General features: G+C 50.4%; 10 protein-coding genes across 10 annotated transcripts; 5 read left to right on the forward strand and 5 right to left on the reverse strand.

The window, feature by feature from the left end:
• Positions 1–7: 7 nt before the first annotated feature.
• On the reverse strand, positions 8–2,417 carry BDV14DRAFT_174120 (uncharacterized protein). Its single transcript, XM_073768845.1, has 4 exons — positions 1,878–2,417; positions 1,698–1,817; positions 1,548–1,640; positions 8–1,491 (listed from the first exon to the last, which is right to left on the reverse strand). Exons 1-4 carry the CDS (start codon positions 1,959–1,961, stop codon positions 328–330), a joined length of 1,461 nt encoding a protein of 486 aa, XP_073627694.1. The 5' UTR covers positions 1,962–2,417; the 3' UTR covers positions 8–327.
• Positions 1,925–2,417, reverse strand: BDV14DRAFT_71425 (uncharacterized protein). Its single transcript, XM_073777357.1, has one exon. It carries the CDS (start codon positions 2,383–2,385, stop codon positions 2,017–2,019), a length of 369 nt encoding a protein of 122 aa, XP_073627695.1. The 5' UTR covers positions 2,386–2,417; the 3' UTR covers positions 1,925–2,016.
• Positions 2,418–3,280: 863 nt separating this feature from the next.
• BDV14DRAFT_190013 (uncharacterized protein) lies at positions 3,281–4,526 on the reverse strand (the record flags this gene model as incomplete). The annotated part of the gene is made up of 3 exons (XM_073771282.1): positions 3,281–3,721; positions 3,773–4,136; positions 4,186–4,526. 3 exons carry the CDS (start codon positions 4,524–4,526, stop codon positions 3,281–3,283), a joined length of 1,146 nt encoding a protein of 381 aa, XP_073627696.1.
• A 1,580-nt stretch (positions 4,527–6,106) lies between these two features.
• BDV14DRAFT_174124 (cysteine alpha-hairpin motif superfamily) lies at positions 6,107–7,553 on the forward strand. The gene is made up of 4 exons (XM_073768846.1): positions 6,107–6,394; positions 6,606–6,713; positions 6,848–6,875; positions 7,004–7,553. Exons 1-4 carry the CDS (start codon positions 6,303–6,305, stop codon positions 7,046–7,048), a joined length of 273 nt encoding a protein of 90 aa, XP_073627697.1. The 5' UTR covers positions 6,107–6,302; the 3' UTR covers positions 7,049–7,553.
• A 298-nt stretch (positions 7,554–7,851) lies between these two features.
• On the forward strand, positions 7,852–11,336 carry BDV14DRAFT_174126 (MDM20/NAA25 family protein). The gene is made up of 6 exons (XM_073768847.1): positions 7,852–8,126; positions 8,207–8,659; positions 8,754–9,094; positions 9,148–9,424; positions 9,475–10,237; positions 10,285–11,336. Exons 1-6 carry the CDS (start codon positions 7,992–7,994, stop codon positions 11,148–11,150), a joined length of 2,835 nt encoding a protein of 944 aa, XP_073627698.1. The 5' UTR covers positions 7,852–7,991; the 3' UTR covers positions 11,151–11,336.
• Positions 11,337–12,115: 779 nt separating this feature from the next.
• Positions 12,116–13,859, forward strand: BDV14DRAFT_200549 (uncharacterized protein; the record flags this gene model as incomplete). Its single annotated transcript, XM_073773538.1, has 6 exons — positions 12,116–12,302; positions 12,361–12,380; positions 12,438–12,542; positions 12,616–12,998; positions 13,073–13,168; positions 13,247–13,859. 6 exons carry the CDS (start codon positions 12,116–12,118, stop codon positions 13,857–13,859), a joined length of 1,404 nt encoding a protein of 467 aa, XP_073627699.1.
• A 296-nt stretch (positions 13,860–14,155) lies between these two features.
• On the reverse strand, positions 14,156–15,904 carry BDV14DRAFT_174130 (uncharacterized protein). Its single transcript, XM_073768848.1, has 2 exons — positions 14,953–15,904; positions 14,156–14,857 (listed from the first exon to the last, which is right to left on the reverse strand). Exons 1-2 carry the CDS (start codon positions 15,170–15,172, stop codon positions 14,346–14,348), a joined length of 732 nt encoding a protein of 243 aa, XP_073627700.1. The 5' UTR covers positions 15,173–15,904; the 3' UTR covers positions 14,156–14,345.
• A 188-nt stretch (positions 15,905–16,092) lies between these two features.
• On the forward strand, positions 16,093–17,573 carry BDV14DRAFT_174132 (60S ribosomal eL36 domain-containing protein). The gene is made up of 3 exons (XM_073768849.1): positions 16,093–16,211; positions 16,669–16,854; positions 17,072–17,573. Exons 1-3 carry the CDS (start codon positions 16,164–16,166, stop codon positions 17,153–17,155), a joined length of 318 nt encoding a protein of 105 aa, XP_073627701.1. The 5' UTR covers positions 16,093–16,163; the 3' UTR covers positions 17,156–17,573.
• BDV14DRAFT_174134 (putative UBX domain protein) lies at positions 17,574–19,472 on the reverse strand. Its single transcript, XM_073768850.1, has 2 exons — positions 19,141–19,472; positions 17,574–19,083 (listed from the first exon to the last, which is right to left on the reverse strand). Exons 1-2 carry the CDS (start codon positions 19,275–19,277, stop codon positions 17,676–17,678), a joined length of 1,545 nt encoding a protein of 514 aa, XP_073627702.1. The 5' UTR covers positions 19,278–19,472; the 3' UTR covers positions 17,574–17,675.
• Positions 19,473–19,564: 92 nt separating this feature from the next.
• On the forward strand, positions 19,565–20,913 carry pup3 (proteasome core particle subunit beta 3). The gene is made up of 4 exons (XM_073768851.1): positions 19,565–19,699; positions 19,755–19,773; positions 19,836–20,290; positions 20,356–20,913. Exons 1-4 carry the CDS (start codon positions 19,697–19,699, stop codon positions 20,497–20,499), a joined length of 621 nt encoding a protein of 206 aa, XP_073627703.1. The 5' UTR covers positions 19,565–19,696; the 3' UTR covers positions 20,500–20,913.
• The last annotated feature ends 73 nt before the right edge of the window (positions 20,914–20,986 follow it).

A 20,986-nucleotide genomic window follows, 5' to 3' on the forward strand; every position in this document is an offset into this window, starting at 1 on the left:
AAAAGGACGAAGTAAGTGGGTATCATTTTCTGTAAACTGTAATTCAGCTAAGATAAGCTCCATGCCGTCTTCCCCTCGTAGAGATATGCTAGTCCTATGTAATATGCGATTAAATCGAGAGGCTTTCCAAAATCCAAACCGGATCGTTTTCTAAAACATACACGCGAGCGTAGAAGGAACGCTGAATGGGTTATTCGTTCAGCGCCAGAAAACTCCGACAGGCATCAAGTCATGAAATATCGTGATTTATGGCTTGGTGCCAAGTAGCGAAAATTTGTTGAATAGGTGATTGTTGATATGGATATGCGACGTTGTAAGATCGAAGACCTATGATCGAATACCGCCTCTGCCCCGTCGCGTAGGTGCCACTGGGCCTTCGTCCGAATCGTCATCGTCATCATCGTCAAGGGCGATGGCGTGGTTGGTGGAAGAGCCTGCTGTTGGCTGCGTTCGTGGGCGAGCTCGACTATTTGCGTTGTCGGTAGCAGTCGTGCCGTTCGCACGAAGAGGAGAAGAGCTCGACAGTATGGTATATGTTGGTATGCGTTGCCGGTTGCTGGCGGTTGCAGGGCGGATAGGCTCCTCGTCCTCGTCTTCATCTTCCTCTTCTTCTTCATCCTCCTCGCCATACGTGTCTACCGCCTCGTCTTCATCATCGGTATCTGACTCCGTCTCGGACTCGTCTTCGTCTTCATCTTCATGTCTAACTTCATGGTCGTCACTATCTTCCTCGCTACCGGGCACCCCGTGTGGATCGAGTATAAGAGGGTGAGCGTATTCTGGAGATGGAGAGTCAAATATGGCGTGCAGCTGCTCCCGGCTGTAGTCTGGATGTCCAACGATAGTCGATCGGCCCGAGTCCGAGGCATACTCGGTCGGCTCCCCATCGTCAATGAAAGAATCCATATCTTCATCCTCGTCTTCCTCTTCCTCGTCCTCGTCCTCATCGTCGTCTGGATGAGCGCGGTTGTATGGACCAAAAGCTGCATGATTTCGGGCAGGATAAAATGCACGAGGCATGCCGAAAATTTGCGCTTGGTGAGGAGGGGCATGGAATCCAGCAGCGGCCATGAGCCGCCCATCATCCCATGCCTCCAGGTCGATGGGGTTTTCGAAATCGTCTATATCTTCCTCACCATCCATATAAGGATCGTCTGTCATCTCGGAATTCTCCTCAGAAAAATCGGTATCAGACATCGAGTCATCATCATGGCGGTATCCGCAATTCACACAGCCTGCCTCTTCAAGTTCCCATGAGCAGTGTGGACAACGGACGACGCCATCTTCCAAGTCAATAATAGGATGTCCAGCATGATTCCGTGCCTTGCTGAATATCCCTTTGAATAGACCACCGTTATGTGGATTCGTATTCCTCTTGTCTGCTTCTATTCTTCCGGCCTCTTCAAATTGATGGGCGACGTGCTGATCTGTTGTTTCCCCTTTGTCAAGAAGTTCTGCGCGGCTTGTGAACAATTGGACAACTGCGCGAACCTGAAAGAACACAATCAGAATACAAATTTAAATATCCAATAGATGAGATGACTCACCAGATAGGCTGGCGCTGGCTGCGATTTTACCGGAGCTCGACAATCAGGGCACGTCTTATTATTCCTTCCTTCCGTAAACCACGAGGTCAGACACTAAGGAGCGATGGTTAGCGCATAGTAACCTTGAGGTAATGGAGATGTGTAACTAACCCCATAGCAGAATGTATGTCCACAGGCAAGAGTGAAGGGCTCGTAGAGTGGTCTGATACAGATGCCGCATTGTAAGAGGTTGCGAATGTCGTCGACATGGCCTTGTAATGTTTGGGAGAGCTAATGGAGAGAGTTGGATTAGCAAAAATCTCATATTGTTCCTGGGTAAATTAAACTTACACCCGAAGCATCCTGTGGCGTGGCAGCCTTTGTCCCACCAAAGCCGTTGCTCAGAGCAGTTGTTGGAGGGGTGTGCCGCGACATCTTGCAACCGCGAAGATAAAACCGCACGGGTGCAGATGACAGGATTTAGTGAAGCTCAAGTCAATTTTCTTAGAGCCGAAGATGAAGTGAAAATGTTTGCTCGAGGCCTGCAAGGGCGGCGATTGATGTTTTCTGTTTGTTCAAGTAATCGAAGGAGCGGCGGGCATAACGCGCGATGGCGATCGCCGCTGAGCGATGAATGAGAGTTTTCTCGGACAACCGAAGTCGAGGAGCGGTCAAGGGGGATCTGAGGGGTACGAGGGACAGTCCGAGGAGCTCCAGGCACAGAAACAAGAAAATTTGGAACGGAAGGCGAGGGCAACCGGCCAGCAGTTGGTGAGCATGACTTTTCCCGAGAGCATCGAGAGCCGCGCGCAGGAACCAAACCGATCAAACACGCGACTGCCTGATTAATTATCCCCATTTGGGCCGGACCCTGTCACTCCACCAACGAACCTCTCTTCGACTTCACTCTCTTTCTTTCTGTCGCCACTTCGCATCCGCCATTGGTAACCAGCAATTGGCCCGACCTTTCGAGTATTCTGGTGCCTGAACTCAAGGACGGTCAGTTCGTGATGCATCAACTCAATCACTGGCAATACTACATTTACAGTCTTAAATCATTTACCTGCAGCCATCCTTTGACAGCTGAAAGCTTCCCAACGGCGGTTATTGACTGCTCTGGCCTTACATTCGTGGGTTTCGCTGATACCAACAGCCGTGCTCTTACCCTATATTGACAGGATCCGATCGTCGTTGTCCATCTCGCTTACCCGGCGCTTCGGTTGTGGCCCGTGTTGGTGGCATTATCCCGCGTCTTTCAGCAATATCCGGCCCCCAATGGTCACCAAGGCCTATGCTCTGTTCTTTCAATGATTGCGGGAAGGCCAGGGTTTGATGCCCCGCTCTAGAAGGCTTCGGCGCTTTCGTCTCATGCTCTATCAAAACGATGCTATATTTCTAAGGAACCACGTTCTACAATCTCAAAGCTGTGAGGGAGGTGTCACGTTGTGCTTGAAAACAACATCTTGATTAATACCTAGCACCAATCTAACGACCTGGCAACAAATATCGCAGGTCAGCACAGTGAAATAAAGACCAACGCTAGAGTCCCTAAGCAGCAATAAACAGGAAGCAGCGCAATAAGCAAGCAATCAAACAATAAATACAAGGAGCCAGGCTCCCATAGATGGACCCTATCAGCAGCTGATATTACCTGGTGGCGTTTGCACCAATCTGCGACAAGCCTCGAGACTTGAAAGAGCCACCTGAAAGCAATATCCGCCGTCTATCCGTCTGTAGCACCCTTTGGACCCCATTCATGCAGCTACGACATGGCGTCTCTCAAATCTCTCCAATAAAAGTTCCTCGGAGTTCAAGTCGCTGTCATCCACCTTACCAGCGACGACCTTATCGTCCTCAATGATCTCCTTATCCATATGCTCCAGGAAGTCAATCTGCTCTCGGATAAATCGCTTCAAGCGACGCGTGTCGAACGGCCGCTTGGCTCGTTGCTGATCACGCATCAGTTTGTTAGCATGCCGGAATCGGTCTTGAAGCATGTCGAAGCGATACTCGGCGAACTGAAGATACAGCTCGCCCAGGTCCGAAACAGGCCGGACCGTGGTGAGAACAGTATCATCTTTGACGAGCGAGTCCCGCGGCCGGAATGATGTTACCATTGTGATTCTCTCGGTGGCGCCCAGTGCACGAAGAGCTCGGTGCTCAATGTAACGTCCTTGAAGGATTACAGCATAACCCTGCAATGAGTAGTGAGCTTAAGCCGAATTGTTAGCGCTTTTGAATCTCACCATCTGAGGTCCGCGAACTTTGACCACTCGGCCATCTCCCGTCCTCAATGCAGTCTCGCCGCCTACCATGCCCGTGCAGTCTGACAACATGGTCACGCACACGAAAGGGTAACTGTCGGTATGCCAGTCCACAATTGCATCATCGTCTTCCCAAGCGCAGCATGACCCTCCTTTATCTGCTGCGCGAGTTGCCTTTTCCATCATTGCATTGAGTGCCTTGTTCTTCTCTTCGTCGCTGGAGACAGACAGGTTGATGTGGCCAATGTCGAAATCCATGGCTGGGATAAGCTCAACGCCTGCAATTTTCGACATGATCGCCAGAGTCTCTGGATGTTTCCACGCGTCATAGACAAACGGCGCACAACTATCGAAAATGTTAGCTGATCGTCCCGTTGGAGAAACAAGAGACCTACTCTTCGGCGTATCCCCTCAGTTGGCACTGGGCCAGCTCGCTTGAGTAACTCCATTTGGCAAAAACTTCATCACTGAGGACTTCCTTCCTCATTTGCTGAATAGCCTCAGCGGAGAACAGCGGGAAAGGCTCAGTCACACCTATCGGGGACACTCCACGATCCTCGGCAAATCCTAGCTCCTTCATACTATGCACTTTTGAAGGGGGTGTAAATTCCAAGTGCTTGAATGGCTCAAATGAAATTTTCTTTGGTATAGCTGAGCCCAAGGGTTGTGCTTCGAAGTCGACACGTGCCATGGTGTCTCGTATAGGCGTCGAGGTAAGAGTCTGTGCGGTGGCCATTGTCTATACTGGATCAGTACTGAAAAGCTAACGCTTCAGCAGGTCAAGGAGTACCTCGAAATCACTCCACCGCCTCCGTCAACGATGTGCTTGTGATGTGCACTGAAACAGGGGTAACTTGCCTCGGAAGATGCTTTGAAAGAATCACGATTGAAGAATAGTTGCGGATGTGGGAGATCCTCCGTCAAGAAGAGGAGACTGTTCAGGTATTTATGGTCATCTTCTGAAGCAGCCTCCGCTCATTACACTGTCACTGTATCTGTTACCCTTCTCTATCTCTCCTACGATATCAAAATCAACTTAATCCTTCTAGTCACCTCATTGATAACCAGATACCCCGTGATCATGACTCTGGAAACTCTTCCTTTGTTTGGTTTGGCTCTGAAGGATCTGGGGCCCACCGCTTGAGCGGCCATCTGACGATTGTTCTTCTTCGATTGGTTCTAGATCCTATTCACTTCTTTGCAAGTAGTCGATCCTAATCCACTATCTCATAGGCCTCTGGTGAAGCGATGGACTCGAATCGGATGGAAAATCGCACCGGGCCTGATCTTGCAGCATAGTATTGCAATCGTTTGAGCTAGATCAAGAAAAAAATCTGTCGGTTTGACAAGCCCTTCCCATCCATTTGTCATACATCGGGCAGACGTTGAGTTCTTTAACGCCGAGGTGGAGGGTTCAACCGGAAACACCAGGGTTGGCATTGATAATGGAATTTTTGACTCGATTAGGGATGAGCGGCTCGGCTTATTTATCGAAAAGCCCGTATCAGTTCCCCCGGATACTTCCCCGCCTCCGAACTTCAAGACTGGGCGTTCGTTCGATCCAGAACTTCTCGGGAAATCTTGACGGTTTAACATTTTCAGAGCATGATTTCACTACGTGCCAAGCCTCGAATTTGTTGCAAGAATGCCGTGATATGGGTGCGAAGTTCTAGTTTCTCAACGGAAACATTTGATCTGACGCAGGATAAAGTATCTGCAAACCATCATCATCCTGGTTTGAGACTTTCTGGGACCAATGCCGTCGTGTATCACGAGTTTTCCCTGCTTGCGCATCAATATTTCGAATCCCGCGCGCAAACCATGTGACTGGTTTCGAGGGTCCTGAACAAAGACTCTGACAGATGTTTCCAAACTGGGCTGTTACTTAGCAATAGGTATGAGATCCTCTTTGTCTTTGAAGTATGCTATCTCATTTGAGCTGGGTGCAGAAAGTACTTGTCCCATCCGGTTAAGTATGTTTGCTTCGACCGCCAACTACACACGCTGCTGCCCGACCACATCAACACCAGTCGGACATACCCGGTGTTCAGTGGCATCAGAGACATGAACTGCTATGAGAACCCCCTCATGTCGGTAGATCTCTGCAGTCCTGCAGTCACAATCTGCAGGTGCGGAGGTCCGTTAGCGTAGCCTAGGCCCCCCAAAATCCCCATGTTCAATAATAAGAGAGAAAAACAAGTACTTTCTTTCAGGCCGAGTCTAAGCCTTGTTAAGGGTTTATTTGAGCATGAAAACTGTAAAATATACTAATAGCATAGGTAGTACTGCCCTAGGCGCTCTATACTTGTAGATGGCGGCGCCAAGACCTCGGCTCCGTCTCCGACTTTTCCACCGATTCCACTCCAGTATCTAGACCCTCTTCTACAACTTCTTGATTCTGTGCTCTCTATTTAGTGACTTGGCCATTAATCACTATTCCCGATAGTCTGTCTTGATCTAAACACTTTCGTGTCTGATCCGGTCTTTCCTCACCTCCCGTTCATCACATACCATGTCCTCGTCATCGGATCAACAACCGTCATCATCAACTTCAGAGCCCGCGTCTTCCGGTGCCTGGGGACATTCGGAACGGAAGTTTTCCAAGTACGTATCTATCTCATTCAATGCCCGCTTATCTTCTGTTCTCAATTACCCCTATGAGTATTGCCGCATCGCATCCTACTACCACTTCATGATCAGGAGGTGGCCAAACAAAACCCGTCCTGTTCGGTCAACCTTGCAGCTTATCGACCTGAAGTCGTTCAATTTTACTTGATTAAGATCCTTCATACTCTATACTGACTCGTACTTCCAGTAAATCTGCCAGCGAGTACTATGACCCTTGTCAGGACTTTGCGGACCGGAGCTTAAGATGCATGAAACGCAATGCTTTTGATAAGGAAATGTGTGGTGATTACTTCCAGTAAGTATTGCTTTACCTTTTGTGGATATTTAGCCCATTTTTATCATATCCCTATCCTGTGTTCATCTGGACGGCGTCCAAGATGCTATCTTCATTTGACTTGTCTGAGAACTCCCACTAACACCACCTTGCAGGGCTTATCGTGATTGTAAAAAGCAATGGGTGAGTTCTTCATCCCTATCTTGCGTCTATCAGCCAGGCGAATGATGCAAGAAATTGTCTGCTTTCAATCTACTTCTTGATGGGTTCAACCCTGTTGTCAAAGGCCTATATATCTAACACATTTACAGTTAACCCAAAAGAAGCTCGGAGGTTCAGCAGCCACTAAAAAATGATGGAGAAGAGCGGGCTCGTTCATACGAAAACTGTACCATGTCTAGTCTCAATCCGCCATGTCAGAGTTTCTTAGGAACCTTCGCACCAGTCTTCCGGTCCTCCATCTCCAAGGACCTTCCCTCAGTGACACTAGTAGGATAGAGGCCTTGCTGCTGAATTCCTATACTTCATGATAAGGAAGGATCGCGTTCGATCTTTTGACTTCTCCTGCCCGCACAGCGACGAACTTCCCTTTTCGTGCCGAAACTTTATCCTTGTAATTTGGTTGGCTGCACTGTACGATAAGCGCATTCTGGTGTTCTCAGGGCTCACTTGATTCATTACTGTTTTTGGATGTATTTTCCATACGGCGTTCAACCGGGGAGAGTTCCGGGCTATCTTGTATCATCATTTTCCCTCTCAATGTCATTATTATACTCGGCATCGTTTGACTTGTACAGCACATGAGATCGCCATTGCTATGCATGGCCAATATTTACTGCTGGTGGCGCACAGATAAACCCCAAATGATGGTTTTGCTATCTTTTCCCAGTGCAGAGACAACAAAATATACCTTTGTAGATTGAGTCGACGGTCTATCGCGCGGCATAGATAATCAATATGCAAATGACCCTGGGAGATGCGTGTCTTTATACGAGCATTATATGATTCTAATTTCTCAATTCCATGTCCACAATACCAAAAACAATGCATTTTGTTTCTGGGCAATGTATACAACTCCAGCGCGGACAATCACCGCCTTCCGCTCCGCAAACGATTTCCCCGCCCACTTCACCCGCCAAAATGACCAGAAGGAAAATCACTCCTCACCCTCTCTCGCCTCTCTTCTCCGCACACCGTGTGCTGTGCTTGGCTGCGCAGCATACGTTCTTTCTTACTTGTCTATAACCTTGAGCTGAGACATACCCCGGTGTCTCGGTTGCGAGCAGAGCACCCGCCAAAATGTCCACCAATGACGCCGTGTTCCAGCGGCGGAATAAGCAAATCGAGGACGCCATTGACGGGCAGAACCTGAAGCAGGCGCTGCAGTTGATCGAGAAGCGGATCAAGAAAGGTGAGGATACGCCTTTTTTGCAGGTATGTTTCTTTTTTTCGCGTCTCGCTCTCAAATTCCCCGCAGAATAATTCACCAGCTAATTGCTATTTTCTTTACTTAGGCTTGGCGAGCAAACATCCTCCTCCGCCATAATGACGAGGCACATCATCAGAAGGGTACAGCGGAGACCCTGAAGCTGTGCAAGGCGGAACCGGCTGTGACGGACCTCGACACAGTCGATATCCTATACGAGACGCTGCAGAAGATCGGCGGACACGAGGACACAATGCGGACGATCTGGGAGCGGGCAGCGAAAGCCCAGCCGCAGCTCCGCGATATCCAGACGAGGTGGTTCGAGATTGCATTCGAAGGCGACGACTGGAAGTCAGCGCAGAAAGCCGCTATGTCGCTGCAGAACAACTTCCCAAAGAAGCGGAAGTACTTTATCTGGGCTATCTTCCTTTCCTACCTTCTGGCCGTCGCCGAGGGAAGCTCGGATATGGACCGCAAACTGTTCGGAACGCTTGCGTACCGCATGGTTTCGAAGGCTGCTGAGAGCGTTCCCGCTGATCCGGTATGTTATACTTCTCCTGCTACACTCGTTTCCCGCCCTACTTTTCGTGACTCTTATCGAGCCGGGATGGTAACAATTATGCCCAACCATACAGAAGGAGTTACTGAGCCCTCCTAGAGCTATCCAAACAGCCGAGGAGCTATTGTTGCTTGTTAAGATCTACGAGTCTCAAGGGAAGCATGCGGAGATCGTCAAGATCTTGAATAGTGAGAACCTTGGCATCAAGTCCAAGATGGTCCGGAACGATTGGTCGTTCGTCGGCGTGAAGCTTTCTAGCTTGGAACAAGCGGAGATGTGGACGGAGGGCTTGGCATACACCAAGGAGCTTCTTGCTATTCCTACCACCGAGGAGGAGAAGAAGGCTATCCAGGAGCGTGATGACTGGGCTGTGTGGCATTTGCTTGTCACTGCGACCCAGAAGATTAACTCTGCCGAGTAAGTTGTAATCGTAACTTCCCAAGGGACTAACCATGACTGACAGCTTTCAGGACGACCGCGGAGACACAGAAATTCATTTCCGACTTCATTGAGGCTCAACCGAAGTCTAGAAACGCGCAGCTGGCCCGTCTTGATTTGACGCATTCCAGCTCCCAGTCAGGGGCTCTGAAGCCAGAGGAGCTGCTTTCTGGCTGCGAGGCGTACTTTGACCACAGCAAGGACAAACTCTACTGTTTCGGCGATCTCTTGAGCTACCTTCCGTCCTTGGACAAAGAATCGATCTCCAAGTTTGTTGAATTTGCCTCGAAAGCTGCTCTGCAAAGCGAGGTTTGTGATTGAAACTTGACACATTCTGCGCTCGCTAAATGTACCCGCAGAAAACCGGCCCATTCAAGGGAGTTGCAGTGATCAACGCTCTGAAGCTGGAGTACTGTTTCCTTTTGTCCTCTGATGCGTCAAATGTGTCAAAGGAGCAGGGGGAGGAGTTCGTCTCACGCTGTCTGAAAGAGTACTGCGAAGTCGAACGTCCCGACAAGAGCTCCGCCCCATCCACAATCGAAAGTCAGCCGAGCGATGACCTGTGCGTTCTCGCAGCAATGGCTTTGCTTCGCTTCAGTAGTAGCTGGGTTTCGCGCAAGCAAGAAGAAATCCCAGACGTCATGCTCATTCGGGCAGCAGCACTCTTAGAGCGCCTTGTCGCAGATTCACCTCACAACTCCCAAGCCCTGCTGCTCCTTGTGCGACTGTACCTGCGATTGGGAGCCGGGTCTCTCGCACTAAAAACATTCAGCAAGCTTTCAGTCAAGCAGATGCAGTTCGAAACCGTGGCCCACAGCCTTTTCACACGTCTTGCGACTGTTCACCCTCACTCAGCACCACCAATTGACGGGGCAGAGTACAAGGACTTTAACCCTCAGTCTGCCTTTGTGCAGTCTATGATATTCTACCTGAGCGCAAACGCCACCTCATCTAGACAACGCTGGAATGGATTGGAATATGGCAGCTATGTGAACGTCGAGGGGACGATTGAACTTCAGAGACGACTAAAGCAGAGTATTTGCCGCAGGATGTATGCGCTGGAGGTGAAGCGGGTGCAGAGACTGGCTGGTGGAGACCCTATGGGACGCTACGATGAGATAGGTTCGTATCAAAACATCAAAGTAACAATCGCCTGCTAACTTCGTCAGCGAGGGACAATTCTCCCATAGTCGACCAGCGCAGATTTGATGCGTTTGCAAACTGCGAAGCATCTAGTCAGCCCACCTTTGAGGAGCTGGTGCGCCTTGGGCCTCTACCTAAGGGTCAGTGGGTGTATTCGGCACAAATGACTGACCAGCTTCTGGGACTCCTCAAGGACATGGCTGCTCAGAAGCCGATCTCGAGAACGCCGGAAGTTCCCGACATTAACGACATCCTGGGAGCTGCCGTGGAATCAGAGATGACTTCATCGGAGATCGAGTGCACCAAGACGAACTTGAATCTGCTCCGATTAGCGGTGTACCTGAGCGGATCAAAGTCCGTTACCTCCGAGCAAGTCGAAGAGAGTCTCAGCCAGACAGAAGAGTGGCTGAAGTCCAAGCTGAAGACTCTCGACGCGGAAGAGAACAGTGTCTCGTCAATGATGTCAGAGACAACTGTATTCTTACAACAGGACGCTCCTTGTGCTCCAACATGGCGCTTCTTCCACACTATCTTCACCGTTCTCGACTCCGTCAAAGCCCTAGCCCTTCTGTGCTCCGTCGCCTCAAAGAAGGGCTCCAAGGGCAACAAGCTAGCTAAGGACCGGGTTGAGAGTCTATTGGATCTAAGCCGCAAGGTCCACCAGGGTATCCAGGCGAATGTCCGCACATTGAAGAAGCAAGTATCTGAATCAGGAAAGCTTGGCTCACTGATCGACTTGGTTATGGCTGGTAGTGGGACAGGCGAGGATGGTTCCCAGCTCCGGGGCGAGTTGGAGAAGCTCTTTGATACGTCCGCATTGGAGCTGTTCTGTGGCGAGCTCATGGAGAGCTGGGATGAAGCGCTTGGGAATGTGACTGCTGTGAGACTGTAGGGCTGTGGTGGTCTGACATATACATAGATTTACTTTGCAAAACATTAGATCTCATCTGGAATTGTATTTGGTTTGGGACTTTTACTGGCGAGTTAAAGCTCGGGGCGTGTCCCGGGATCTTGCTTCTGCTTCTGCTTCTGCTTCCTGCTCATTCTCCCTCACCTCCACACCTTCCTTACTTTCGGCTTCTTGCGCAGAGTTGAAACGCAAGTCGATCCCACCGCATGGCTTTGTGTTCCTGACACTGTACTCGCAGGTCACACTTCCTCTCGCCACAACCCACGAGGCAACAGAGTCGTGGATCGCGGTTTCTGGAGAAGCCAACCCAACTCAGCCACCTGCATCAATAGCCTAACCACGCCCGTCACTCTCTCTTCATCCCTCAACCAGCCTCTTATTATCACAATACGAACTCCATATCCAACGACCTACCTACAATCAATAGTCGTCCTGCACGGAAACTGAGTGCGTCGTGAGACAAAGCAACCCTTTGTCCCAGCAACGTCACACCGCAGGGATACCAGCTTTCTCTTCGCAGGCGGACAAGGATAGGCGCTCTGATCCCTGCCTTCCACCATTGCAGTGGCCATGGTCTCCTCGCTTGCGCATCTGTGTTCCTTTATCCGTATGCGGATTGCTCGCGTTGTAGTAGCGGTGGGAGCAGTCAGTCGACTTTCAAACACCGAGCGCAACAAACTTAACCAGACCACTCGAATAAGTACCTAATGGAAGATGGTTTCCCGGTCTGTGCGGAATGAGTCTTTGCTATTGAGCGCGTCTTCTTATTGTTTGACAGAAGGTTGGTCCGGTCTCTAGACATACCCATCCTCTTCCTCGCTGTGTTCTGCTTGCTTGCTTGCTCTTTTTGATGGATTGACTGATCAACTTGTTGATTTAAACGAATCCAGATAGAGCAGCGCTCTTCCAGTCACTCACTCCCTCGATTACTTCTATACCCCGCCACCATGATGGTCGGGATCTTTCCTCGCAATGACACGCAGATACCAGACACACGAACATTCGACTACCGGAACTCAGTGCGGACGTGGAGTATAGTTACGCAGACGGTATGCCTGACCACGGCCACGCTTTGTGTTGGGATACGGATGTACACGAAGGTCCTGGTTTTGAGGACGCGGGGGTGGGAAGATTGTATGTTGCTGCTATACGAATGATGTTATCAATTGGACTTGACTAACTGGGTTGTTAGTCACTTGTTTTGTTGCCTGGGTATGTTGCTTTGGCGTGCGCTCTATGATAATAGTGGTTTACTGACTGTGAAATTAGCTGGGCTTGATAGCATATGCGGTAATATCTCTTGAAATGGACAAGTATGGGAACGGAATACACATAAAGGCTGTTGCTCCGGACGACTACCGGCAATATAGAAAGGTATAGACAGACATACCCTCCTACCCAGCCCAAGAGCCGTCCAAGCCCAACTAACAGACCCCGTCACGAAAAGCTAGCAGACGCCTCCCAGATTTTCTACGCGCCTTTGATCTTCATAACCAAACTCTCCATCTTCCTCCTCTACCTGCGCGTCTTCGCGCCAACGCGCCAAGGCAAAACCCACCACGCAATTCATACCCTCATCTGGTTCAATCTAGCCTTCTACCTAGCGAACTTCTTCCTCAAGATCTTCCAATGTACACCGCGGCGCAAGATCTGGATCCAAGAGGTACCGGGGAACTGTATCAACATCAACATTCCCATCCTGGTCACGGCTGCTATTAACGTCTTGTCGGACTTGTTAATGCTCTCCCTCCCAATTATCTGTGTCTGGCGATTGCACATGGGAACAAGACTTAAAATGGGCATCTCAGCGATTTTCGCCGCCGGGGTTTTGTAAGCTCTCCATATTCTCTCACGTTGATAAGATAATGAGATGGCGGGACATACTGACAGCACTATGTTATCAGCGGCTGCTTCGCAAGCATAATGCGCCTCCAAGCAAGCATCCGCAACCGAGCCAGCAAGAACAAAACAGAAGCGTGGTACGACGAGATCCTGTGGACGTGCGTTATCCTCCTCTCCCCTTCCCTTCTTTCTCAATCTCTCTTCAAATCCTCACCTTGTATACTAAAAACCACCAGAACAGCCGAAATAACCTGCGCCATAATCGCCTCCTGCCTCCCCGCCTTCCCAACCTTCTTCCGCACATTCAGCAGCAAAGTCCGCTCTTTTAGTCTGAAACCCGGGACAGGCGGTGCAGGCGACGGCGATGGCGGCGACCTAAGCCGGACCCGGGCCTCAGATTTCTCAATTGTGGATCGCTCGCTCGATAAATATGTCGAGGCGGATATGTATTCCCTGTCGAAGGGGAGGGTGTCCATGTCTCGTGGGAGACGCAATGAGAATGGAAATGGAAATGGAAAGGGAGGCGGGTATGCCGAGTCAGAGTGGGCGAAGTATTACGGATCTGGGTATGTGAATGGGTATGGGTATGGACATGGATATACCCGCGGAGGCGACAAGGATCGAGGAAGAGATAAAGACGAGGTCTTCACAGGCCTCACATACACAGCAGAAGCTAAAGCCGAGCGGAGCCGAACGCGGGTCGTTATTGAAGCACAAGGTGCACACTATGGAGACGGGAATCGCACCGGCTCTGCGGATGATAAGAAGTCTGAGACGGGAATTTTGAAGACTGTAGAGGTTGATGTTGAGTCTGGGCCTGGGAGTCCGAGGACGTTGGAGAGTCGATAGTTGGGTAGGCTAAGAGTAGAGGAGAGGTTGTGGGTGTCGGTGGTTGGTTGATTGGTATAATATGGCGTATATGGTACATAGCTTGTGGGTTGCCAGGTAGATATAGTAATAGTATCGTGTCATTCTTCCTTTTTCTTGCACTTCTGCCTAAGTAGGTGCCGGCAGTTAGGTGCTTTATAGACAAGGTTCCAAAATGAATCTCTCATCGATTAGGGCAAATGATATGTGCCTACCTGCTAACGGCGATTCCTCTAAATGAGTGAAAATGGGAACCCAAGAGAAATAAACAAGTAATCCAGGGTATCATTGATTGATTCATGTTAAATAAGCTCGCTAGAAATGCTATATACTAACCGGCCAAGCAGGGCCCGCTGCGTTCATTATGCAAAAACGAGAAAGGAAAAGGCGAAAAACACATGGTCTATAAAGCACAAACAAAAACTCAACCTCTGCCTACCGTAGGGTAGTAAGCACCAATACTAATGTTCATGCAGCTTCAACAATCCAATCTGGCGAGGTAGGCAGCTCTTTCGGCTGCCTTGCTGAATTGTGAGGACCATGAATCTGCGACGCCACTCCACCGTTGGGAGATAGAGAACCACGACCGCTGCTGTCAATTTCAGATGGAGGCAACGACTGATGCCCTTGTGTATTGTAATCCGCTGCTGCCCCCTTGCGCCTTCGGAAAATGAATAGTGCCCCAAGTATTACGGCCAACGAGAGCGGGATGCCGAGACCAAGCCCTATTCCGAGTCCCACCCCAAGATCGTTGGAGGAGGCCGTATCATTGTTGTTGATGGGTGAAAATTCTGGAGTTGTTGTTGAGGTCGACGACCCAGTAGTTGAGAGGGAAGAAGCGATGGGGACGCCGGGGGTCGTCGCAGAGATTATCTCAACCGGGCCCTGAGAGAAAGTATGCGTCGCGTTGTTGCAGTTGCATCCATTGAAGTTGTAGCAGCAGAAGGTTCCTTCACCGCAGGGTTTGATTCCAACTCCACCTGCAAAGATTCACTGTTAGCGACCTCAATCCGCCCACAGGGTGAAGGGCTCGCCTGCAAGCAAGGCTGGAGAGAATCAAGGACCAGCTACATGCCTTGATAACATCTTCTACAGGTGTCAACCTCAAAGTCTTGCACTGTACATCCACCTACGGTATACGGTGTAAGGGGTTCTTCCTCAGAGGGTCCGTTGACACACAGTCCGTTTGACGCGCATAGTTGATCGCGCGCGCAGCAATGAGCAGGATGGCCATCATCTGAGCACGCAAAGAGTGAGGGGTCTTCGTTTCCAAGTATATTGTAGCAAATTGGCATTTTGCAACGTTGGATTGCTTCCAAGTTCACATCACCGCTTGAGAAAAGGACAAAGGGGTTGACCGGGAGGACCGTATATTATCATAATTGAGAAATCAGCTTATTGCTCAGGGTCTGACTCCAATCATCACGGTCCGAGGCCTCGAGGCGGAGGACCTTGGCCTTCACATAGGGTCGTTCTCGGCAAACTCTCATCACGTCGATTTCTCAATGACAAGGGTCTCTCAACCAATAGTCTCGCAGGCAAGATCAGCAAGATCCCAAGGGAGGAACACGAGGATGGGGGCTGGACGTGTGAACTACCGTCTGCGCCTCTTTAAGTAATCTCAAGCCACCTCCGGGCCATTCCTCCAGGACGAAGCAATTTCATCAAAGACCTTGGCTTTGCGCTGTTGGGTGACACTGATATCCCCCTGTGTGACATCTCGCTCTCCTAAGCCTCGCGTAGCAGGTGACTCTACTGGAGTCTCTCAACCAAGCAATCAGACTCGGCGTACAGATAGGCGGTAGGAGCGCTACATAGAAGTAACCTGACGAGTGCCTGGCAAGCCGGCAGGAGTTGATCTCGATGAACCGCACCTTCCGGATGCGCTTAGGTTGAATGTACTGTGTAAAGAGGAAGGAGCGACCAAGGCATAGATGCCCGTTGTGGCCTAGGATATTAGGTGACCATCATGCTTTAAAACGTGTGTCGGAGTGAGATAGTTTAGTACCATCAACCGCAGGTCTGGACTCTGGTGACAGTAGAGAGTAGGTTGTGCTTGGCGATCTATAGATCTGGAACTGGGTGTTAATGCCTGAGGCATAAAAGTTATCCTGCCAAGGCCTGAGGATAGCCGTGCAAGCCCTAGCCCTACGCCGTAGCGAGGGCGGTGAACAGACCCACAGGCAACACGCTGGAGAAGTTTGCCAGGCTATCCGCACCTTCGACAACGACTTCAGCCAACAACCACCTCGTCGCCAACCAGTCGTCCTCGATAACTCCGTCGCGATGGCTGCTGAACGCTCCGGTATTGCGGTTGGTCTCAACAAGGGCCACGTATGTATTCCTTTTCTTTACTCCTGATGTGTGGTTTTGCCGTGGAAGTTGGATACGTGGATGGATGGATTGAGGTTTTCGGCAACGATGCGAGACGAAACGAGACACTATGCGAGCGAATAATTGGATATGTTTATGGACCTTTGACCTGGATTATGGAGGCAATTATGGGCGTTGAACGGAAGGAAGTTTTCGACATCAGAAAAGTTCGGTCGACAGAAATATTCTAGTCGACAACATACAGTCTGCTTGGATATCGACACGCCAAAACCACCCGCCAATTTCAAACTATGCATTCGAACCGTTTTATGAACTCATCGGCAAGCTCGACCGGCATCTCGAATTAGCTCCCGTCAACACGAAAACCTCGATCAATCCATTCAAATTATCCATCCTCCATTGGCAGACCATGAACAAATTGAACCAAAACGGTGAACTAACCTTCATCGCTATATAGAAAACCACCCCCCTCAACACCCCCAAGAACCGCATCAGCCGTTCCAAGGGCAAGGCCTCCCGCCGCACCGCCTTCGTTCGCGACATCGCCCGTGAGGTCGTCGGTCTCGCTCCCTACGAGCGCCGTGTCATCGAACTCCTGCGCAACGCCCAGGACAAGCGTGCCCGTAAGCTCGCTAAGAAGAGGGTACGTTCATACATTATATGGGGATCCCGGGTTGGATGGTGACTGTTCAGCGGGGACGAATCTGGCTCTGTTCGGGTTGCTGGTTTATTCCAGTCCCAGCATCACAGCCTGGTGACTGCTTCGAACTCCATCGAATGAATCAGCAACCAACCCAGAATTCCACCCTTTCATATATATGACACCGAAAACACGAAGCTAACTTATTTCCCTTCATCAGCTCGGAACCTTCACCCGCGGCAAGAGAAAGGTCGAGGACATGCAGCGCGTCATCGCCGAGGCCCGCCGTGTCGGTGCTCACTAAATTAAACTGATTGAATGAAAATACTATTCCCGTTTTCTTCTTCTACCTCCTACCACTATCATGTCTCTCCATGTCTCCACCACCCAATCAAAAATTACCTTAGCGAGAATCGAAAATGAGATGAATGAAGATCGAGTTTAAGTGAGATGGATGCTCTATACCATGCCCGTGTGCATTTTATTAGGAAGGAGGTTATCTCTTGCACCGAAATCCCGGGTGACTGAAGAGTGTGTTTGGGCGGTGGATTGCGTACATGAGTCTAGTGAGAGTTAATACCGAATGCTGCTAGGCAATTGGTTTTTTACCTTGATCTACTACGTAGTGTTCGATTTCGAGATATACCAAGTTGGTCTTTATACAGTTACTAGAGCATGCTACGTAGACCTATTATATCCGCAATCGGAGGGTTATTTCATTCATCCTATTCATCATTGACATGGCATAACCGACATGACCGACATAACCGCTCGTAGCCTCCTAGCTCGCCAATCTTGGTAGATATTCGTCATGAAAGGGAGAATCATTTCTTCCCCGGCAACTTCAACCACTTAGGAATTTTCTTTACCCCCGACTTCTCACTGGTAGACTTTCCCTCATCACCACCCTTGATATTCACCGTCACATCCTCCGACGTATCCATTATATCGGCCGGCTGTTCAACCTTATATTCCTGCGCTTTCGTCTGCAGTTCCGACCTCAGGATCCCGGAGCGTGCTTTATGTGTGTCGGGTGAGGCGGATGCGTCCCATGAGAAGTTGACCAGGACGCGGCCGGTCATGCCGTGATCTTTTATTAGAAGACGTGTATCTGAGTCCGGGAGGGTAGATTGGAAGGGGACGCTGGGCTGGTGTGTTTTTGAAGCCGCGGGGCCAGAGAAGTTCGTTAGGATGAATTTCTCGGATGCGTACGACGGGGCGAGGCAGTTGCGGACGAAGGCGTAGAGGGTTCTTCCTGTATCTTGCTGTCCGAATCCCGAGACGATCTGGCTTTGGTCTGGGAGGCGTATCTTGACTTCTATTTCCTTGACGGCGGCGCGACGCTCTTCTTCTGCTGTCGCTGCGGCGGCGAGTTCGGCGTCGGAGCGGAGACGGGTGTTTTTGCTTGCTGCTTGCAGGCGACGTTGGTGGACTTGGGCGTGCTCAACTGAAGGGACGTAGTCGGAGTCGTTGAATGCGGTTTGGGCGACTTGAGGTGTGTTGTTTGAGGGAGGGGCGTAGACAATTACGGGTCGAGATGAGTCGGTGGGAGTTTCGGTTGATGATTCGGGTTGAGAGCGTCTTTCTTGGGCGGGTTCTGATGGTGTTTCTGTAGGTTCTTGTTTGGTGGTAAGAGCGTCCGCGCTGTCGGCGACAGGCGCCGGTGGTTGAGAAGTTGGCACATTTTCTTTATCCTTGTCTGCTTCTGATTGTAGTGCAGGTGCTGTTTCTGCCACCGCCTCTTCCTCGTTTACTTTAAAGTATTCGTGGATCTGTGTCATCGCATCCTCCAGAGGTTGGTCTGTCCGGCGGAAGCTGAGTCGCACCAGCACATTTCCGCTGTTGAATCCCAACTGTGCCAGGGTCTTCTGAAAGTCAGGCAACGTAGAGAGCTCGCGATCCAATATTTGTACGACGGGCGTTTCGTAGAATAATCGTCCCGAGCCTTGTCCCTCAGTGACGGGTACTCCTCGGCCTGTTAAGTTGCGGAGAGCCGCAGTACCAGCGACACCAGCTTCGAACTTGCGGAGCAGCATCCAAACAGTGGTTGTACTAGGGAATTTGTCCATAAGCCGCCCATTTGGGGCACCGCGGGCTTCTGACGGAGGAAGCTGTAGGGCGACTGTGACGACGGAAGGCGATCGAGAGAGCTGTATGAGTTCGAGCTTCGCGCCCGGTGAAAGTCCGGAGAGGCGAATGGCTAGCGATAAATCGAGTTGTTTACTTTTATGTCTTTGAGATCAAAGTCAGTGATCGGCGTGACTTTTAGCTGGTATATAGTAGGCTTACTTCAGTCCATATTGACTAGGGTTGACACCCAGCTTCTTGCATGCTTCTTGCAGTACATCGGTCAAGTACTTTCCGGGAGTTGTTTTGATTGTAGCTCTTCGAGCTGATGAATCGAGAACAACGACATGAGAGCTCATTGTAGTGGTGAGGCTCAATGTATGCGGGGTTGATGCTCGTCGGACACGATGTCCAGAAACCGGGGGAGCTTTAAGTCCAGGGACCAAGACTCAAAAATATCATCCAAGCAGCGTCCGAATAGAAAAGAGCCCTGTAAAAGCTAGACAATAACGTTGTTGAGGTATGGTGAGGTGGTGTCCAGAGGTTGAACAGGCAGCGGGCGGCGCGTCATCGGAAGAAGCTGAGAGCCTGAGAGGCCAACCTTAACGCCAATCCTCCGCCCGAGAGCTCCAGCTTCACCTTGACTGCTTCACTCTCCATCTCCATCTCCTTCCATCCCATCTTTCACCACCACCTCTTCCTCTTCCAGCTCTCATTCTCCTTGAGCCCTCTCTGTCCTCGCGTATTCTCTGATTTCTGCTCTCAATTCGCATTCAAAATGGTTTGTGTCCAGGCCCCAGCTCACTTCCGAACACCTAGCTGACCGACTCCTACAGAGTAACCCATTCGACATCAGTAAGCTCCCCCTCCGCCCGCTCTTTCATTCTCTTCGCGATGATATACTGACAGTATCTAAGATGGTGGCGCCTGCGTCGCCATGGTAGGCAAGGACTGCGTCGCGATCGCTTGCGATCTCCGCCTCGGAATGCAAGCCCTGACCGTCTCCAACAACTTCCCCAAGATCTTCAACTACGCCCCCGGAACATATCTCGGCCTGACCGGTCTGGCCACGGACGTGTCGACCGTCTCAGACCTCTTCCGCCTCAAAGTGAACATGTACCGCCTCCGCGAAGAGCGACACATTGCTCCCCAAACACTCGCCAACCTCGTCAGCTCGTCGCTCTACGAGAAGCGTTTCGGATCGTACTTTGTTAGCCCCGTTATTGCTGGAATCAACCAAACGACAGGGAAGCCTTTTATTTGCGGGTTTGACAGTATTGGGTGTATGGACTTTGCCAAGGACTTTATTGTCGCTGGTACTGCGACTGATCAGTTGTTTGGTACTTGTGAGGGTCTGTGGGAGCCGGATTTGGTATGTTACTATACTTTGGGTATCTTCTATCGGGAATATAGACCGCTGACTGATCGATTTCATAGTCCCCAGAAGACCTCTTCGAGACGATGTCCCAGGCACTCCTCAGTGCAGTCGACAGAGACGCCCTGTCGGGTTGGGGTGCTCAGGTGTACATCATAGAGAAGGACAAGGTGACCCAGCGGCTGCTCAAGGGACGACAAGACTAGAGGGCTCATCGGGGGTTATTTGGTGTTATACCGGTTTTATGCACGTCTCATAGCCTACAAATATACGGGTTGAAAGGACTACATCATTGTTCTTGCTGAGCTGCTATCAAGAGTAAAAGATGCACTACGCATCGCCAGCGAGCTTGGTAGTTGCCTAATTCGGAGCAAAGAACTGCGACCTTGTTCTAGTAGACGAGCAGTGCTGCTTTGACTGCCACTCCATGCTATAGCAGCTCCTGTGTCAGTTTCGGCCACGGCTATAGTCATCCATCAGCAATCACCTCATTGCCTTCAACCCATTGACTTTCCGGACTTCCCAAGCCCGTCCACGTAGCCCTGGCGCATATCCCACGTATCTCGCAAAAAGGATACAGCAGCAATATAAGTTCTCGAAGGCCCATGTAGATGTCCAGCCAGGAAGTCATAATAGATTGCAATGTAATCTCCTTGACTCGAATATAGAAGCCTACTATCTCTCCAGTAGTAC

This window comes from Aspergillus stella-maris (assembly GCF_047715825.1).
Source record: "Aspergillus stella-maris strain CBS 113639 unplaced genomic scaffold BDV14scaffold_30, whole genome shotgun sequence".
Classification (NCBI taxonomy): Eukaryota; Fungi; Ascomycota; class Eurotiomycetes; order Eurotiales; family Aspergillaceae; genus Aspergillus; species Aspergillus stella-maris.